Raw genomic sequence first — 21,606 nt, forward strand, 5'->3', positions numbered from 1 at the left:
ATTGTATTGCAACAAAAATACCCCAGATCTCCCCACTTTTGCAAAGAAAAGTCCTGACAATAATTCTGGCCAAAAATATATTGTTCCAGCTTTCATATATTGAACGATAAATCGATACAGTATTTATCATGACAGGCCTAGGTGTGAGTACCTTTTAGATTATAGTCTGACATATTACATTTGCTTCTCCTTATATGGACCCTCTCTCTTTATTAATTGACTTATATTGGCTACTCATTGATCACTGATGAAAAAGACGATCAGTTAATGCAAATGCCTTATGTAATGTTATTTTCCACTGTTTTGCATATTAAATAGCAAATTGCATAGCCTGTTCCCATGCTGCTGCAGTGTACCGCATGGCTCTGTGTTACATAATGTGGACTTCATGCAGGCAGCAGCTGAAGGCGAGTGTCACGACTCTGATGAGGAGGACACAGAGGTGAGGGGGGAGGGGCTGTGTGTCCCCCCTGAGCGAGGCTTTGCCCTTGACTCTTTGTAAAGCACAGGAAGCTGCTGCAGAATCTCCATCAATACAAATCTGCTGCATTTGAAACACAGAGACAGAGCAGGTTTGGAGAATGCTGTGTCACTCCTCCCCCTCCCCCTCCCTCTCTTCTCCCTCCATCTCTCCTCCCTCTCCTCTCCATTTCCCCCCTCTCACCTCTTTCTCCGTGTTGTCCTCTGCGTGTGTCCTGTACTAAATCACTGATGACAAAGAAAGCCCAAAGTCTAGACGTGGCGTGGCTCCTTCACCTGTGTTACCATTATAGTCCTATGTATTTGTGTGTGTGCGCACACCCTCCACTCATGACAACAGCCCTGCTCTTATGTGTCTGTCTGTGGATGCTGCAGAACACTCTGTGCTTTAACGCCTGGGTGCTGGGGCACAGGCATATTTATGAGGGGATGTCGGTGAAGGGTGAACGGGAGGGGAGGGGGAGGAGGAGGGTGAGATGAGAGCGATAGGAGCACGTGAGTATGGGCGCGGGAGGAGGATGCGCGCGCAGAGGGCGGAGCTAAGCATCAGGCTGCTCCCTCCTCAGCCTCTTCTCTCAGCGCTCTCCTCTGGCACTTTCTCTTGTTCCTTTATCTGCCACAGCTCAAGCACATCTGTTTTTATCACTTCTCTACCGCTCCACTTGGCTCCTCATCACCTGGTTCTAAGGACATTCATGGTCTTTTCTGAACTGGACTTAAAAGCAACAGGAGCAGCTCAGACCAACGTGTTTTGTCCTCTTCAATGGAGCTTTAAGAGGCAGTGTGTGAATGTGACCAGGCGACTGCGCAGGATCTCTGTGGACCAGCTCTGATCAAGAGGAGGGGGAGGAACAGTGCAGAGGAAGAGGAGTATAGGAGCAGAGGAAGAGGAGGAACAGCAGAGGAGGAAGAGGGGGGCAGAGGAGGTGGAAAGGAAGGGGCCAGGGGAAGAATGGTAATGCCGGCTCCGCTAGCTTGTGCTGCACTGCTCCGAAGGCTGTGTGTCGCCGTGACACAGCCCTGCCGCTCCTCGACATGAGTCGTGCAGGGAGGGCATCCTGCTCTATGCTTAACTGCTTTGTAAGTTCTCTCTTTTACCTCCTCTCTTAGTTTTGTACATCCATTCAGAGGAGGGAGCTGCTGCTGAGGAGGGAGAGGGTGTGTTGGCTGTCACAGCTGAGTGCTGCAGTTATTAAGTAACCAGAGTTGACTCTAGATATAACTGCAATGGAACCACCTGGATATGTTCTCTGGGCTCAGATAAATTGCTCTTATTACTCTCTCATTTCTCTTGTTTTGTGCCATGGAGCTGCTGATGAGGATCAGAGGCCTAAGAGTCAAACATGTGCAGAGCATCAGCGCTCGCTGCAGAAAGACTCTAGTGGGGGATCCTCTTTATTCATGTGTTGACAGTCCTTGTGGCTGATGTATAGCCAGCATTTCTTTGCAAAACTGTCTACAAGCTTTAAAATTTTTATTTTAATTTTTTTTAAATGCACATAAATATTAGATATTATGATCAGTTCACTGTGACACATTTAGTTTACTCAGACACATGTGTTTGTCTTCTTAAAGTGAAGTTCACTGTTACCTGCTCTGACTGTTCAGATACAGCAGGAGTAACAGTAGTTTACCTGTGCACTTCCTACGTCACAGACTAATGTAGAATGTCCTCCATGACTTGGACAGCTCTGACACTCTGCTCATGTGAAATGGTCTGGAGCCTTGTCATACTGTGGAAAAACATGTTCACCCACTGGTCCAATAAATCCTGTTTATGCCCATCTGCCAAATATTGCCAGCACCAAATGGGCCCATAAACAGGCTAACTCGATTGGCTTAGATTTTTCCATGACTCGATTGCCATTATGTGTGCTAGCTAAACAAATTGGGTGTACATATAGCTAAAATCTGTGGAGCTGTGTTCTATCCACTTCTATAGCAGTGTTCTGTTTTCATTCTCCTTAAGTGCTGAGCATAATGTTAATGGGGCACAAGTGTCAAAGACTACAACTCGTGGGGCAACAAGTTGAGGTTGAGCTTGTTTTCTGTAATTGCAAAAAATATTTATTTAACACTATTTTTAACTCTTAAGGCCTTACATGTGTCAAAGCTGACCAAAGCGGTGGTCTCTAAAATATTTATACAGAGGGAGGACAAAGAGAATGATTCACTTTCCACCATCTTGAATCTTCACCTGCATCTACTATCTCCCTGGATATACTGTATTTTCTTTAATACTTTTTTATATAAATGTGCTTGCCACACATTTGCAGTTAACTTCTAATTATTGAGATTGTGTGTCGCCTTCGAATTGGTCTTTCCAATCACATCCATTTTCCTACTGTATATTGGTCAGACTTGTTAAATAATCCTGTGTGTGAGAGGACTGTTTTCCAAAAGCTTTGGCTGGAGCTGTACTGTGAAGTCTGTGATGCTAAAAACTGTGTCCATGGCAACCAGACACTCGTGATTTCAAATGTTCCTCTGTCATTGGTACCTCCATTCACACACTAGAATTGAAACCAGACCTGCTCTTATCTTACATGGCACTGTCACATTTGCCTAATCAGCTGATGGCCTGTACTGATGTTATAGTTAGCATTGTCACCTCTGGGGTACATGCATGCAAGGCTGTGATTGGGCGACCGAGCTGGGGGTGGGTGCACAGGCTCGCAGCAGTGACGAGGCAAAACGTGTCACGGGTGGAACAAGCTGTGCTCAATCTTTTACAAGTGCTTTCAAAGTCTGTGCAAGTTATTCAGTTTTAGATTTGCATTTTAACAGGTGGAACCAACATAATTTGTTAATAATAAGACTAGTTTCAAGAAGCTGTTTTAAATACTGAATAGATTTCATTAATGATTCATTATACTATGTTGCTTGATTTTCCTCTATAAGGTACAGTGTCCCTGCAGCCTGTATGTCCTGTATTAAGAAGGATAACTGTGCATCCAGTGCCAAGGATCTACCTATAGTGCATTACATAACCAGCTTTGGGCAGTGGACAGGCGCTGCGCGGTGATTGGATGTATGCACTTTTATACTGAGGAGCCTGTAATCAATGCTTTTCCTGAAATTAGTCTGGCACATGTCCACAAAGTAAAGTCTTTAAAATGTCTGCTGTGGTCTGCAGTGTCCACAGGATCAAACTGCCCAGCAACAGCATGAACTTGTGTATGGCAGCCTCGGCTCTTACCCATGGCTTTGTTGCAATTCTCTAAAATGTATATCTGGCATGGCCTCATTGTTCACGAGAAGTCTGTAAAGTTCAAAGGTTAACAACAGTAAGTTCTCAGTTTTACAGAAATGTACTGTTGTTTTTTTTGTTTGTTTGTTTTTTAAGTACAATGCATAAAAAAAATCTGATTTTCCTCATTTTGGGCTGATCTTGGTTTAGTTTCAAGTTTTAATTTTATTTTTATATTTTGACAAATAAATGAAGGCATGCTCATTTTTTGTTTTAATTTAACTGAACTTATTCTGCCAAAAAGTAGGCTTTGTTAGAATATCACAGTATTGGTATTGAAATACAAAACATAGTTATCGAATGTGGTATTTTTTTCTCATATTGTGCAGCCCTCATCCGGATGCAGGCCTACTGTTTAAATGGTATTCTAAAAGCTCTACTTAATAATGGTGAGGAATGTTTCATTTTTGGTCAAACTGTTGTTCTTTACTTATATTAAAGCACTTGTCTTCCCACATTGTGGCACACATTGTGACACAGTCCTGACACTCTCCTCCTTGTCACTCACTGCAGATAATTTATGATTCAGTGAGATTATAGCTCCTCCAACCTTCTTCTGTCTTATAAGAGTTTGATATTTCAAGGACTATGTTTGTCCAGACACGAGCGATTACCTGAGAAAAGTGATCCATTATAGTTTTGTTCATGTCAGTTTGAGTGTCTTCTGAGTGTGTGGATGTGAGAGATGGCTCTGAGGGGGCTGTCTCCATCTGCTCACTGCACTGTGGGGGGAGCTCATCCTCAGGCTTAATCACAGTCTGGACCTGTGATTGCAGGTGTAGTGTTTGTAAACAGATGGACCACAGGGTCCTGCTGCTCTTTTTTCTATTTACTCATGGACATAAACCCGGTATTGACATAAGTGTGCTATAGTAAGCATTATACGTGCATCTGGACATAGCTACATGGCTGAGCTGTTGTAATCAATAGCAGGAACCTTTTTGGAGAGGTTGCGCAATTTGACATGATATGGGATACATGGCTTCGCCGAAGAAGGAGGCCAAAATGTGTCCTTTTCAGACAATGTACTGTGCCTCTAAAGGATAATGAGCCAGTACTGTTTTCCAACTGACCACCTGACTAGAGGAGAAATAATATATAATAATATTGATGAATTTATTTAGTTCCATTTAAAATTGCCATTCATTTGAAGTATTTTAAATCATAACGGCTCCAAAAACATTGTTTTAACTTAATTTAGCAGTTTGTCATCTTGATCTGTGCTGGTACGGAAAGGAGCCTGGTTAACCTAATAGCTAGGCTTCAATTCAGTTTATTTCTTGAAACGAATAGGTACCAATTTGATTGCAGCCTTTAATTTCTTTTGGCCATGCACCACAGGTGTGTCCTTGATAAGAATGTTTTACTACCTTAATCAGCCCCAGAATGCAATATCCCTCTGCATATCATCATTACAGAAGTTTTTTTTTTTTTTAAAAAGACCTTTGAAATATTTTTTCTTGGCAGAAAATCTGAGCTCATGCGTCAAAATCTGCATCACTGTTTGTTTAACACCAGACCAGGCACATAATCTACAACAGTCTGGCTCCAGGGTCCAGTGTCGAGTGTCGGCCTTCACCCCCTGCCAGAGGGGAGTGCAGACAGGAGCAGGGTTTAAGCAAAAGACATACTCAAGAAACTTAAAAGCACTAAACAAACTGTAGCTAGTCACTGCAATGTATAGAACAAGGTCACATGGGTATGATCAAAGACATAATGTTGCGGTAATATTTAAGCATCATGATTCTTGCAGTACCTGTGAAATATACAGTTGTTGGCAGATTCTGATTGTTTTTATGTTGTTTGTGCAGGGTGAAGAGGGGCCTCCCAGCCTGGAGTACATCAAGGCCAAGGACCTGTTCCCCCAGAAGGAGCTGGTCAAGGAGGATGAGAGCCTGCAGGTGAGCAGCCATGTTCATGATTTAGACCCATGACAATCTATTAGAAAGCTGGACATGAATTCTCATTTGACATATTAATTTGGGTGAACATATTTTTTTGGTTGCACATATTTTTTGCTGCGTACCAACTGTCACTGTGCAAATATTGCATTCTGTCACAAGAGTTGCACATGTCAGCATTTTTCAGCCTAACACTTGAGGGACCATGACAGACTGCATTTAAACCTCCTAGCTGTTTATAAGTAGGTTTGTAAGAGAGCAATCCTAATGGAAATGATAAGAAAACTGATAACCGTTCCCAGAATGTGTGGGTGAAGGAATTCAGAATTACTCCAAACAGTTTAGATAAGGCTTATTATCAAAGGTCACATTAACTATCAGGAAGGAGGCTTTACTTTTCCAATGGGTAGTGTTTATGGCACATTTGATTTATAATTGATTGCATTTGATTGATTAACAACAAATACAAATACTTGGAACAAGCTATTGAGTTGAGTTTAAATTAATGATCCTTCAATACCAAAACTATTCAGTAATAAAACATTAACCTAACCTAATCCACAATAAGCACAAGAGTTTAAAAATGTGTTTCCATAAACAAATTCTTATCTAAATGGAACCTAACCTAAAAGGTGGCATTTTCATTCTAGCGATGAGCAATGTATCGAAAAATGGAATTGAGGTTATTCTGCAGATTTGCTAAATTAAATCGAGTATATTGCCTAAACTATTATAAAACTACTAAGAAAAGAGCAAATAAAAAATGTAATTACCTGATGCGTCTGCACTTTTGTGGTTATTTTATGGTCCATCCATGTTTGGTGCAATACTTGAACCACATTTACAGGCATATTTTAACACATTCATTTTTTTAAAAACATTCCTGATGCATAGTTGAATATAGTCTGAATATTGTTATTGAAATAACGAAAAAAAAAAAGGTATTAATTTTGTCAATATCCCCCCCAACTGTTATTGAGAGCTGGTAGGTTCAGTGTCGGGTCACGTCTTAAAGCAGCTCTTGCATAAATGACAAGCTTTTCCACAGTCATTATCACTAGTGCTTTTACTCCTCTGTACCACTTCACTGGGCCCGTTTCACTGCACACTGTAGTGAATGTGTGAACACGTGCAAGTCCTCACAGGCAGCGGCTCCAAGCGGAAGTCACGACTCAAGTCTCATACCCCTCCCTCACCCTCTCGCTCTTTCTCTCTCTCCCCTGCATTTTCTCTCTCTGCTTCTTTCTATCTCTCCGCTCCTTTTTCTCTCTCCGCTTCTTTCTCTCTCCCTGCTTTTTTTTCTGTCTGCTTCTTTCTCTCTCTCCGCTCCTTTCTCCCTCTCTGCTTCTTTCTCTTTCTCTCTGCTTCTTTCACTTACTCTCCACTTCTTTCACTCATTCTGCTTCTTTCTCTCACTCGCTCCGCTTCCTTCTCCACTTTTCACTTTCTCTTGCTCTCTTTGCTTCTTTCTCTTTTGCTCCGCTTCCCTCTTTATCTCTCTCTGTCTCTGTCTCTCTCTCTCTGTCTCACTCTCTCTGTCTCTCTCTTTCTCTCTGTCTTTCTGTCTCTCTCTGTCTTGCTCTCTGTCTCTCTCTCTCTCTCTCTCTCTCTCAGTCTCTCTCAGTCTCTCTGTCTCTCTCGCTCTCTCTCTTCTCTCTGTAGTCTTGTGTTCCACTCATTTGTGGAGCTGAAACGTGACACAGGAGTTGTAGTTGTGCTTTCTCGTTGGAGCTGGTGACTCATGATCTACTTTTGGATCAGAGCACATTTACTGCAGCTGCCAGTGTCTGAAGCTTGTTAACTAGACTTCCCTCAGCAGCAGATTGTGCAGCTGAATCCATTGACTTTTTTTCAAATCAGATATACTTCATTGTCCCAGAGGGAAATATCTAATTGTGTTTTTCCTGACAAATATTAAGATTGTGACTCTATTGTAATTACTATTGTAGCCCTACAGAGCACCTGGAAATTAAATTACAATAATTCTATCATAGATGCTTCCCTTTACTGTAATAATCTAAGTTTATAGAAGCCCTCAATGTAAAAATAGGCTAAAAAATAATCAAAGTGCAACAGTAAGAAAAGTGCATTTGTGAGCCTCCTTGTTTTGATTGATGAACATACTTTGAATCCGCTTTCTACAGTCATAATACATTGGAAAGTAATACTTTTGAAATATGTTTTGTCCCCAGATATTTTATGTAACAACATTTATACTATGGATGAAATGCGACTAACGGTGTGCACAATGTGCTTTCATAGGTTAGGTTTACTCTCCCTCTTTGCACATTAGGGCTGCAAGATGAGTCGCAAAGGTGGCAGTGCAAATTTTGAAGTTCAGTAATTTCCTCTGTAAACAGAAGTTTTTATGCAGAATAAGACTAACATGTTCTGAAATGTGATTCATATATTTTGTAGTTTAAGTCATGTTTTCAATCTTTTTGTCAATTTTTCTGACCCCCATTAAAAATTTGAACAGAAGTCTATTCAAATAAATCACAACTCTAATCACAATCAGAATGCTTGTCGGAAACTTACAATTGGATAATTTTCTCAAATCATGCAGCTCTGTTGTCCATCTTGTTCTACCACACTGTCACAGATCAGCTGCAACAGCCCCAATGATAAATGATACCATAAAACAATTGATCTTTGACACATTGAGTTCCTGCTTAGATCAGCACAACGTTCCTCTTCTGTAAAGCTCTGTACATCACTTTTATTTTTCAGATGTTTTTTTTTTTTGCCCACTAACATCTATTTTCTGGTCAAGAGCTTTGTTTTTCTGTGCTATAACGCTTGAGGTGGATTTTATGACATCTAACCAATAATCCCCATCTGGCCTGCTGCATGACCTGTATAATGCCTCACTGGGTCCTCCCTGCGTGACTCAGCAATGGATGCTAACATGAGGTCATGCACACAGCTGTTACTAAGCAACTCTCACAAATCACAACCTCACATAGAGAAAAAAGCCCCCAATTAGAGAACTGCTCCAATAATTTACAAATCTAGTGCTAGTGATTTTGTGCTCCTCATGCATGCTCCCGCTCTTGCTGTTTTAAAATCTGAATCCCTCAGTCCTGATGCAGAAAGTTTGGGACCATACCAAGTCGCTGCTCTTTTGGGCCATGCCACAGCCTCTGCACTCACAAAGAGCCCTCTGTAAAACTACTCCAGTCTAATTGGGCCACTACACATGTAAACACTCAGACTGTGTCGTCCTTGTTCTCATAGCTCCACTATTGTGGTCCACAATCATTATGGGATTTGGCTTCAAAACTGTTTCTTCTTAATGCCTCCATTCATAAAAGAGTTATTATTATTATTATTATTACTGTTGTTACTGTTGTTATTATTATTGTTGTGTTTTTATATATAATATAAAATGCACTTTACATTTGAATGTTATTGCTTAACATGATAGACCCTTTGCCAGAAAAGTTATATAGTGTACCTTTAACTTGTGTTTTGTGCAGTCCAGAGACAAGTCTTTCTGTGTGTCCCCACAGGTGCCATTCTCAGTTCTCCAGGGGGAGGGAGTGGAGTTTCTTGGCCGTGCCGATGAAGCCATCATTGCCATGTCTAACTACAGGTTGCACATCAAGTTTAAGGATTCTGTCATCAATGTAAGTGTCCCTCATAGAAGCATATATTATTTATAACATATTATATATATAAAATACATAATTTATTAGTGGCATAGAGGCTCCACTTGCAGAGTAACATTGACACTGCAGAGCAGCGACCCCTCTATGACGTCAGGCCTTACTAACACACAGGTTACTTGTTTTCATCCAAAGCTGGGAGAAGTCTCACTCTTTACAAAGTTACACAATCTTTACAGGACTCTTCTACAGAAATTCAGCTGAAATGACTTCAGACGTTCATCAATAAGACTTGGACTTATCTAGGCTTGTGCAGTTTTCTCTAATAGTGTACTTGTTTGTTCCTGTCTGTGTCCTGCCTTGACCTGGGCAATTTTGTGGAATGCTTCTGACCTGCTCCTCCACGACCCCCCCCCCCCCTTTCCAAACATGAAACTGTTTTCTCAACCTTTGCTCCTTTACTTGTTTGTCTTTTCCTTCATATTTTTCATTGAACCTGTCGCACGTACCCCTCTCATTATGTGATTCACTCATTTACCCTCTATTTTTACACAATATTTTTAACACTTTTATTTACACATTTTGCTTTAATTTCTTTCCATTTCCTCCTGTCTCGTCCTCTTTCCTATCCCCTTCTGTCTGTTCCATGGTGTCACTTTGTATTAGAGCTACCCAGGTGTGGACAATAAGTTCTCTGTGAGTATCTTATCAAAAAACACCACAAATCAAAAGTGCCTTGTTTCAGTTCAGTTAATTGCATCACCCGTCCTGCTTAAAACCATTTTTCAAAGCATTGTGGGAACTTATTCTGTATGCTTAAAAGCTCTGTGTGATGTGGTCAAAAATAAAAAAATAAAAGTGCACTCCTATACTCATATTGTGCTCTGTGTCTCCCCCTACAGGTACCTCTCAGACTCATAGAGAGTGTGGAGAGCAGAGACATGTTCCAGCTTCACATTATCTGCAAAGACTCCAAAATTGTCAGGTAAGATATTTAATTATTTAATGCAGAATAAGGAGCCCAATTAGTCCCACTCACTTCCCATTAATTTTTCCCATGATAAAAATGACTCATTAGTTGCCACTTTTAAAGTTTTAACCTCCTAGGACCTGGCGTCCACATATGTGGACAACACATTTTGGGTTGTCTAGGCCACAATGCAAAATTTTTAGAAGATAATAACAGCATACAAGAATAGCACTCAATGCAAAAATGTTCAGTTTTGAATATTTAAGAGTTTAGAATGCTCAGAATATTTTTATTTTTTTGTTGTAAAGGCCTAAAGGTCCCCGTCATGTCTTCCGAGGAGGAAGCAGAGACTGGGGACCCGGAGGCGGACTCGTCCATCACCCTGGCTGAAGTCACTGAGGTGGTTGGCAAGCTCCTCGGTGGCAAGGCTCCGGGGGTGGACGAGATCCGTCCCGAGTACCTCAAGTCTCTGGATGTTGTGGGACTGTCTTGGCTGACACGTCTCTGTAACATCGCGTGGCGGTCGGGACAGTGCCTGTGAAAGGCGGGTGGTGGTCCCTCTGTATAAGAAGGGGGACCGGAGGGTGTGTTCCAATTACAGGGGAATCACACTCCTCAGCCTTCCCGGTAAGGGTCTACTCCAGGGTACTGGAGAGGAGAATCCGACCGATGGTCGAACCTCGGATTCAGGAGGAGGCAGTGTGGTTTTCCGTCCTGGTCGTGAACACTGGACCAGCTCTATACTCCTCCATCGGGTCCTCGAGGGTTCATGGGGAGTTTGCCCAACCAGTCCACATGTGTTTTTGTGGATTTGGAGAAGGGCATTCGACCGTGTCCCTCGTGGTGTCCTTTAGGGGTACTCTGGGAGTATGGGGTTCGGGACCTTTTGCTAAGGGCTGTCCGGTCCCTGTATGACCGGAGCAGGAGCTGTGTTCGCATTGCCGGCAGTAAGTCAGACCTGTTCCCGGTGCATGTTGGACTCCACCAGGGCTGCCCTTTGTCACCGGTTCTGTTCATTATATTTATGGACAGAATTTCTAGGCGCAGCCAGGGGCCGGAGGGGGCTTGGTTTGGGAACCACAGGATTTCATCTCTGCTGTTTGCGGATGATGTTGTCCTGATGGCTTCATCGAGCCAGGACCTGCAGCAGGCACTGGGGCGGTTTGCAGCCGAGTGTGAAGTGGTTGGGATGATAATCAGCTCCTCCAAATCCGAGGCCATGGTTCTCGACCGGAAAAAGGTGGTTTGCTCTCTCCGGGTGGGTGGTGAGTCTCTGCCCCAAGTGGAGGAGTTCAAGTATCTCGGGGTCTTGTTCACGAGTGAGGGAAGGATGGAGCGTGAGATTGACAGGCGGATCGGTGCAGCGTCTGCAGTGATGCGGTCGCTGTATCGGTCCGTTGTGGTTAAGAAGGAGCTGAGCCGGAAGGCGAAGCTCTCGATTTACCGGTCAATCTACGTTCCTACCCTCACCTATGGTCATGAGCTCTGGGTAATGACCGAAAGGACAAGATCACGGATACAAGCGGCCAAAATGGGCTTCCTCCGCAGAGTGGCCGGGCGCACCCTTAGGGATAGGGTGAGGAGCTCGGTCACACGGGAGGAGCTCGGAGTAGAGCTGCTGCTCCTACACGTTGAGAGGAGCCAGTTGAGGTGGCTCGGGCATCTGCTCAGGATGCCTCCTGGACGCCTCCCTAGGGAGGTGTTCTGGGCATGTCCCACCGGGAGGAGGCCCCGGGGAAGACCCAGGAGGGACTATGTCTCTCGGCTGGCCTGGGAACACCTTGGGATCCCACCGGAGGAGCTGGAGGACGTGTCTGGGGTGAGGGAAGTTTGGAAGTCCCTGCTTAGACTGCTGCCCCTGCGACCCGGCTCCGGATAAGTGGAAGAAAATGGATGGATGGATGGATGGATGTTTGTAAAGGCATATGTCTTCAGGCATATGTCTTCCTGCACCTGTTGGCAGCTCTTCACATGAGACACATTGTTCCAAGAGGCACAGTTTTTGTTTCTCATTTTGTTTTTACATTCAGGACAAATGTTGCTGTGTTCAGGGTCTTAATAGTTTTTGCAAATCATTATTCAAATGTTTTATCAAAGTGATTAAAATGTCCACATATGAGGACATTTGTTTTACATCACTTTTCTCAGAAGCTACATAATGTAAAAAGATAATTCTTTGTTTTTACACTCATCAGGTCTCAATCAACCTAAATAACAAAGAGAAATTAATAAAGCATGTCATGCAAGAGCTCGAGTCTTAGGAGGTTAATGTTGTTTTTTTTGGTTGTTTTTTTTTTAAGTCTATGAGGAAAATTAACGCAAAATTGACTTCTGGAACTTGTGGGGGGGTGGTGGTCACTATTGAGCTCCTTTTCAATGGTCTTGTATTGGTTGTTCAGCTGAATAGATTAGTAATAAGATAGTTATTTAGTAAGTTGTCTATGTATTCTTTTTTTAAATATAACTATAACTTATCTTTTAGATGCCACTTTGCGACATTCAAGCAGTGCCAGGAGTGGGTCAAGCGTCTGAACCGGGCAATTGCCCACCCATCCCGCCTGGAGGACCTGTTCGCTTTGGCCTTTCATGCCTGGTGTCTGGGAGGAAGTGCTGACGATGAGGACCAGCATCTTCACCTGTGTCGCCCAGGTGCACAAAAGATACTAACAGTTCACCGTTTACTGTGCTGCAGATGTGAGCACATGACTTTAATATGTGTGTTTGATGTGCAGGGGATCATGTGCGCCACAGAATGGACATGGAGGTCAGGAGGATGGGCTTTGACACACAGAATGTCTGGAGAGTGTCAGACATCAATTGTAATTACAAGTAAGTTATACTTTTATTACAAATGGCATGAATGTGGACATTGTGTTTCATTGTGGTCAATTAAAATTGAACATGGGATTAGTGATTCAGCATCACAAGAATGTTATTTGCCCAGAATGAAAGAAAAAAAGTGTTTTTACAGCTTAGCTTGCATGATGGCTTTCTTTTTCCCAATTTACATGTTTTTATCAGTAGCTCAAACTCTGTTCTGTGTAGTTTCTGGTCTGCTGTTTGTGAAAAGTGCTCCAAAAGCATGTGCATGTGAGTCCCAGGAGGCGTCCTGCTGAGCGAGACAGACACAGGGCGAGCAGCTAATTAAACTGCAGCCACTGAGGCCATGACTCAGCACTTTCCCTCAGACACTCTGTGCCTTCACTCTGTGGCTCTGAGAAAAGTGTAATATAATAAACAGAGGAGACAGATGGTGTGGAGCTGTTCCACTCAAACCTCATCAGGCAGTAGTGACCCTGAAAAACAGCATTTGTGTTTGTAGTTTGTGGATGGGATAAAAATAAACTCTACACATGATCATGTTGTGGCTCTGTGCAGGCTGTGCTCCAGTTACCCCCAGAAGATTCTTGTTCCAATCTGGATCACAGACAAAGAACTTGAAAATGTAGCCTCCTTCAGGTCCTGGAAGAGGATCCCTGTGGTGGTCTACAGGTCAGTTTAACTGTTTTACTGACTATATCCAGCTGCCTCCTGTTAGACATGTTCAGAGGCTGCTTTAGTGTTATTGTGTCAGTGACATAAAGTGGTTTAAATAAAATCTTTTATTATAATATTTTCTAAATGTGTTATCATGACAGGCCTGCTAATGTGCTCACTAATCTGCTAAATACATTACAGGCATCAAAGAAACGGGGCAGTAATTGCGCGCTGTAGCCAACCTGAGATCAGCTGGTGGGGCTGGAGGAACACAGACGATGAGTACCTGGTCACGTCCATCGCTAAGGCTTGTCAGATGGACTTTGGAGCCAAAGTCAGCTGCAGCACCACTGGGTGCAGACCGCGGGGGGACACCCATGACTCTTCAGACAGTGATTTTGGTAAATTGTCTCATTGCGTACCATGTAATGACTGTTCTGTGATAATATGCCCATCTCTGCACTTATATCAATTATGTTTGATTATGTGATTTTCCCCAGACTCCTCTCTGACTGGAGGTTCTTGTGAGGACAGTGTTGTGCCACATAAACTGCTGATTCTAGATGCTCGCTCATATACTGCTGCAGTGGCCAACAGAGCTAAAGGCGGAGGCTGTGAGTGTGAAGGTTGGTGTTGATATTCCTTTAATGTAATATACTACAAATGTATTTATTTTATTGTATTGTGTAGACTTGCAACAAGACAATATTTATTTTAGACCCGTTGACATTACAGTCTTCCCTCTTAAAGATTTCACCTTGTGCTGTGTTTTCAGAGTACTATCCAAACTGTGAAGTCATGTTCATGGGAATGGCCAACATTCATGCTATCCGTAACAGCTTCCAGGCACTGAGGGCTGTGTGCAGTCAGATCCCAGACCCTGGAAAGTAAGTGGATCCTTTTGACCTTTCTCTGTGGGGATCTCTCCCTCTATCTTCACCTCACTGTTAAGTTGCACAGTATACACAAGTCAGCCATGCACTTAGCGCTGTGCAATTAATCAAATTTCCTCTTTTGGAGCAGAGTTTAGACTTTGGATGAAGACTTTTTTTATGGCAATGATTATAATAAAACAAAATAAAATTGAACCAAAAGTTCTGATCTATTAATGAGAAAAAATATTTTGATGCTTTTATTGTTATATCAACCAGCCATATATGCGCAGCTAGTCATTCTAACATTACTTTTCCCGTGAGCAGCTGGCTTTCTGCTTTGGAGAGCACACGTTGGCTGCAACACCTCTCTGTGATGCTCAAAGCCGCAGCGCTGGTCTGTTCTGCGGTGGAGCGGGAGGGCCGACCTGTCCTGGTGCACTGCTCAGATGGATGGGACCGCACGCCACAGATGTTGCATGGCCAAAATACTGCTTGATCCCTACTACAGAACAATAGAGGTGGGAGTTTTAAAATGAAAATTATGAATGCAACTATGGTCCTGTGAAATATTATAACGGTGTGCCTCATCATTAACATACTCAATTATATTTTGATCCACGGTTGTTTGAGTAATCCTATATTGTCTCTCATTCAAGGCTTTGGTGTTCAGGAAATTGCATTTTTTCACCTACCCCCTATCCTCGCCCACTTATCTTTGTACTTGCACTTATTTAAAAAAAACTCCGAGCCTTACATGTAGGGATCGAAAATGTCAAGTAGCCATTTTTCAACTGTAAAAACTTGAGTAAATTAAAATCTGCTGCTTGTAATGGGGAAATGCCATTATGTCTGTAGTTTTGAGCAGGAAGTCAAAACACTTTTCTTTGAAGCCATTTTAGACCAATATTATGGTTTATAATTACGCCTTTCATGATAATTACTATATCGACTAATCGTTCAATATATGAAAGCTGGAACAATATATTTTGGGGTCATATATATATGTTTTCTTTGCAGTACTGGTAATTTTTATTTTATTATTATTATTATTTTTTAAATCAATAAGATTTAAGATTTAAAAGGTTGAATTAATAACTTCTGACTTATTACAGATGCAAACTAAGTACTTAAGTGTTTCATTCTGATGTTTATTCATTGCAGCTCATGAGTGTAAAATAATAATCTGTATGTTTATAGTTTCATACTAAACACCTGAAAAAGTATAATAATAATCTTCTTTAATGAGCTGTTATTTTTATAGGGGTTTCAGGTGCTTGTGGAGACAGAGTGGTTGGACTTTGGGCATAAATTCGGGGATCGCTGTGGTCATCAGGAGAACGCAGACGACGTGAGCGAGCAGTGTCCTGTCTTCTTGCAGTGGCTTGACTGTGTGCACCAGCTGCTCAAACAGTTCCCCTGTCTGTTCGAGTTCAACGAGGCCTTCCTAGTAGGTGTCCTGCCTGCTTTAAGAGCACAGTACATGGTTTAGGTTTTAGATTTTATGCATTCATAAAATCACACAACTAGTAGGGCTGCATTATTTTGGAAAAGAAAAAAAACGAATGGTGATTTTTCTGGCAAGTATTGCAATTACAATTAGATTCGTAATTTATGTTTTAAAAAGTAAGATTCTTATCAGTGCACATTGTAAACAACTCCAACATTTGAGAAAAGACTGAAATAAGCACTGATAAACTAATACAAGATTTACATACATTTCCAAACATGTTTGTAGAGGGTTAAACTACAGGTATAAGAAGATTTTTGTATAAAAAGCCTTTCATTTTGATCTTTGCTGATAAATATTGATTTAATGCACCTCAAATTGCAATTTTGATTGAATTGCAATATATTGTGCAGTGTTTTACTTACACTTTCCTTCTAATCTGTCCTCAGGTCAAGTTGGTGCAGCACACTTATTCTTGTCTGTATGGGACATTTCTGTGCAACAATGCTCGAGAAAGAGAAGCAAAGAACATGTACAAACGTACATGTTCTGTTTGGTCTCTGCTGCGATCAGGAAACAAGAACTTCCAAAACTTCCTGTATATCCCTTGTCATGATATGGTAGGTAATTTCACTCACACCAACACTTAACATTTGAAGTAACACAATATGCCTCATTCTGTAGCTGTTTTTATTAAAGGGAGCCTATTTAGACTACACTTTCAGCAGTTTTTTTTTTTTTTTAAAGTAGCTACATACGATCACAACTGATCCTGGGTTACTAGTACCTTTTACCTGCAGATAGAGGACACATGCAAGTTCAAAACTCAGAACCTACAGATTTCACTCACTGGGCTGCAGAAGCTGCACTAGCACTGTTTAATGAATGTTAAAACTCATGGGTTGGATAATCCTCCAGAGGCAAAACCCCAAATTACCTCGTATCTGGGGACACAGATAGGCCATGATTACCACATTTAAAATAAAGAATACAAATTCTGTATACCCTCCCCACAAAGATGTCATCAACAAAGATGTCATCATCAGTCGCCGCCATTCTAAACCGCTGGTGAGGTGTCTGGCTCTGACCTTGTGCCTGTCCTTGTATTGTGTGTTGTGTGCAGGTGCTACAGCCTGTCTGCCACACTCGGGCCCTGACACTGTGGACAGCTGTGTACCTGCCCACCTCCTCCCCCTGCACGGCTGTGGACGACGCCATGGAGCTCTACCTCTCCCCTAATGTGAACGGAGAGGAGCTCACCTCTCGTTCTCTGGACAGGTATTTTTGAATCGGACTGCCATCTAGTGGTCCAAATGAGGAATTACTTTTTCTTCAACATTCAGGCCCAACACAAATTCTCATTTGTACCCCTACCTCTTACTCCTAATTCTTACCCCTGTCCAAAAAGAGGTTTTATGACTCAGACATATTGCATCAAAATGAGGAAATGTGTAAAACAAGCCAACAAAAGATAATTGGATACCTCCTTTGTCTCTTTTGTAAACACAAAACAAATGGATAGGCCTGAAGAAGTGTTGGGAATCAGTCTTTACATTAGTAACATCAAATTTTTATCTTCTGTTTAACATAGGCTTCCAAAGACCCGCTCAATGGACAACTTGGTGTCTGCCTTTGAGAATGGAGCACCTCTTACCCGTACTTCCAGTGATCCCAACCTCAATAAGCATTGCCCTGTTCTGGAGTCCTCCTCTGCCATCGGAGGGGCTTCTGACACCACCACACCTGACAGTGGTCTGGCCAATGGGGAGGAGGAGGCGTACCTGCCCAGCTCTGCTGCCTCTCCAGAGGAAGGGCCCCCTGAGCCCTGCCTCACCACACAGCCTCTGCCCTGTGCTCCTCTCCCTCCTGCTCCTATTATGAACAGCATCGCACACTCTCATTGTCCCACTCCAGTCCCCCAGCAAGCCAAACATGACACTGACCCACCACTCTGTGAGATACCAGCAGAGGGCACTGTTTCCTGTAGGACTGAGCACACCACTATGTCCCCTCATCACCAGACTGAGCCATGTTTACCTCTACCCTGCAAAAGTGAACCACACACAGCTGATAGACACCCGTCAGTGGTCACAACCGATACACCCTTACCAGTGCCCAACAGCCACACCAATGGTCACGCTGAGCCCCACAGAGCCCCTTCAGAGTCTGCAGCTCTGCTCGTTTTAAAGCAGCTCACTCCACTTCTTCCAATGGAGGACTCCACAGAAACACTGACCGACGAGGGGGAACCTCCTCACTCCACAGACCCCCACCTTAATCACCTAAGTAACCCAGGGACTGAGGCAAAGCCCGACATAAGAACAGATGTAGTTCAGGGCAGGGCCGCCCCTGTGCTCTCTGACCTGTCTCTGCTGGAGTCTCACTGGGACAGTGTTCAGGGCTTTGTCCAGTCGGCCTGTGCGGGTCACTCCTCCATCAGTCGCTCTCTGCAGCCCGGGGCGTTTCAGAGCCGTCGTGTTGCCAGTAACCTGCTGCGCTCTGCGGCTGTGGCAAACGCTGTACAGAGCTGCAGGAGAGAGGTGAACTTGGCCTCCTTCTCCCTTGCAGCGCTCCCCTTCTACAGCTCTCCATCCTGCTCGCCCTCTCCATCTCAGACCCCCGCGTACCTGGACGATGATGGCCTGCCTGTTGCTGTGGATGCAGTGCAGCAGAGGCTGAGGCAGATCGAGGCGGGGTACAAACAGGAGGTAGAGGTGCTGCGGCAGCAGGTGCGACAGCTGCAGATGAGGCTGGAAAGTAAACAGTATGGCAGCCCTCCCTCTGAACCAGACATCGACTATGAGGACGATATTGTGAGTCATTGCTGTGTCCACTGCTTTGAGCTGTTTGCTTTTAATTACTGTTTTTTTCTCCTCTGAATGTTTGTTATACTTGTGTTTACAGACTTGTCTCCGTGAGTCTGACAATAGTAATGAGGACGACTCTCTGTCCAGCCACAGTGAGGACCGCCTGTCTGAGGGGAGCTGGGACCGAGTGGAGCCCAAGGACACAGAGGTCAGAGGTCATTTTCTGCTTTGTTCTTGTCTCTGCTGCACTGTCCTCACTCATGTCCGTCTGCGTAGGTCACTCGGTGGGTGCCTGACCACATGGCCTCTCATTGTTTCAACTGTGACTGTGAGTTCTGGATAGCCAAGAGACGTCACCACTGCAGGTGCTCTTTCTGCACTTTTCTTTTTCTAATTGATTCCATAATTTTTATATATATAAAATAAATTAACATGTACTTGTTGTTTGAATGCCTAAACATAATTGTATTGCAAAATGGACAAACTCTAAACTGGGCTTAACCTCAGTGTTTAAGACCATTGTGCAAATTATACAGTATGTACAAATGTATAACAAAAACGTTCAAAAATATAATTATTTTACATTTTGTGCTCTTGTTCCACAGGAACTGTGGAAATGTGTTTTGTAAGGACTGTTGCCACCTGAAACTGCCTATTCCTGATCAGCAGTTGTATGACCCAGTCCTGGTGTGTAACCTATGCCATGACCACCTGCTGGAGTGTCGGACCCGTGACATCCGCAGCCAACAGCTCAAGAAGGCCATCGCCACCGCCTCCAGCTGAGAGACTGCTCCTCTAGAGTGTGACTTCCTCTGGTGTCCATGGGACCGCTCCACCGCCACTCAGCCCTGGCTGTGGCTGTGGATTTTACTGTGCAGAGACAAAGGGCCTCCGTACTGAAGATGCACTATGAGACTGAACAGAGAAGTGTATGAACTGAGGGACACAGAATGATGCTATGATGCTAGCAGCGAGAGTTTCTCCAACGAAAAACTCTGTGTAGAAGACAGTTTGGGCCTGGAGAGCTCCAGTGTGTTGCTGTGAGGGTGACATTTGAACCATCTTCGTCCAGCTGAGATACAGTTTTACACTCGAGGACAATCTGTTGTTGTGAACTCCAAAGCCTCCAACCAAAAACGGGTTGTGTGGTTTAAATAAGAGTTGCTGCTACAATATTTAAAAAATATAATTTTTTGTATTCTTATTTTGTGCACTACAACATACTGTGTTTGAGCGAATTTGAGACCAAACTTGAGCAGAAGGGAGAAATTGCTGTTTACTTGTCCATTTTTTCCTTTTTTCTGGAAGCCTGAATGTAAAATGTCATGGGTTAACTGGATGTTATTGTGCATTTTGATGGGTTATTTGTTCATTGCTACAATGTGTTTTCAACATTATGTGTATGCAGTCAATGTGGTCCTGTCTCTCAATGCTTTTCCTGTTAAGCAAAGGTGCAACATTTAATGGTAAAGGGCAGTTTGTAGGGACTGGTTTATCTGTGCTGCATCACGTTGTGTGTCTGGGGATTGATGGATGAAAACACACAGACTGTCCGACTTGAAGGTCATTTGGACATAAAGAGGGTCTTTGGTAGATTATGACCCACTGCCCTATTGCTTATTTTGAACTTTGGTGATCACCTGACTGAGGCCTGGCTTGGCAGTTCACTCTGAAGGCTGCTCAGATTTTTGTTGAGGAGCTTCTCTTTAAATGTTTGTGTCTACTGGTTGAGACAATTGTGCCATATTTTGTCAGATGTTTTGTCTCTTTAAGTCTTTGTTTTACAAAGATAGCAGTGTTTTTTTTCTAATTGGGCACCTTAGTTCTAATCAAGCTGCGAAAACACAAACCAATTAAAGATTAACAATTAAAATGTGTGATTAACATATTAGTTCATATTGACACAAGTCTCAATGTTGAAGAGAAACAAGATGTAACATAGTTCTCTCATTTGTAGTGCTGCCTAAAGCTTGTCACTTACTTGTTGTAAAGAATTGCACTGTTGAAACTGAATCCCATGGGTTAAAATTAAAGATTATATTATGATCTGAACACTTGTCTTTGTATGTGCGTGCAGACAGACGGTTTATATGTATGCTAATGGTATGTGTCTACACAAATATAAAACACATGGAATAGAAAAAAAGCACTGAAAAAGTTTCTTTAAGTGCAAAACGATCCCTTCACTGGTCATTGAAATTTGCACTTAAGTGACTTTTCCATATCGGTCCACTAGGTGGGGCTCGTGCAGTTGTAATGGCGCTCTTTCCAGTATGTGCGCCACTGTCACGTTTACCACGCGTTAAACCTAGACTGTTTGCATAATACGTTTTCGCGTTAAGTGATGTGTTTTTTCTCTTTTACAGCTGCCGTGCGCAGTTTCCTTTGTTTTTTAGAGGTCTGGAGTGAAACTCATTTGCATCTGTTAAAATTAGCTCTCCGCTCCAAGCTTAAGACTGGGAAATGCAGCTTTGCAGTTTTAAGAACATGATGGTGTTGTTCCCACTCACAGTGTGAATTTTAACAACTCTGCTCCTTTTTGAAAAGACATGTGAGGATTTACATATTTATCATGACCTATTTTGCATTATGTCTATATGTAAAAAATCTAACCAGAAATACAAAAAATAAGCATTTAGACAGCAATCGGAGATGTGGGACTTTTGCACTGTCCCTTCATTAGGCATAGGCCAACTGTCATTCATTAATATATTTTCTCTATCAATTATTTCTTAAAGGGGCGTCTCTCCTTATGTATTAAATGTATACCCTTAAATACTTATATTAGATT

General features: G+C 42.8%; 1 protein-coding gene across 1 annotated transcript; it reads left to right on the forward strand.

Moving 5' to 3' along the window:
- The first annotated feature begins 1,445 nt into the window (after nt 1–1,445).
- mtmr4 (myotubularin related protein 4) lies at nt 1,446–20,867 on the forward strand. Its single transcript, XM_033977864.2, is given in 19 exon segments — nt 1,446–1,560; nt 5,542–5,631; nt 9,144–9,260; nt 10,142–10,224; nt 12,692–12,858; nt 12,942–13,038; nt 13,588–13,701; nt 13,888–14,087; nt 14,187–14,312; nt 14,462–14,573; nt 14,886–15,035; nt 15,037–15,079; nt 15,823–16,008; nt 16,458–16,628; nt 17,132–17,286; nt 17,600–18,821; nt 18,913–19,023; nt 19,092–19,180; nt 19,421–20,867. Coding segments are annotated over 19 exon segments (3,456 nt in total). The 5' UTR covers nt 1,446–1,515; the 3' UTR covers nt 19,599–20,867.
- The last annotated feature ends 739 nt before the right edge of the window (nt 20,868–21,606 follow it).

The sequence above is a fragment of the Periophthalmus magnuspinnatus genome, chromosome 14 (genome assembly GCF_009829125.3).
Source record: "Periophthalmus magnuspinnatus isolate fPerMag1 chromosome 14, fPerMag1.2.pri, whole genome shotgun sequence".
Classification (NCBI taxonomy): domain Eukaryota; kingdom Metazoa; phylum Chordata; class Actinopteri; order Gobiiformes; family Gobiidae; genus Periophthalmus; species Periophthalmus magnuspinnatus.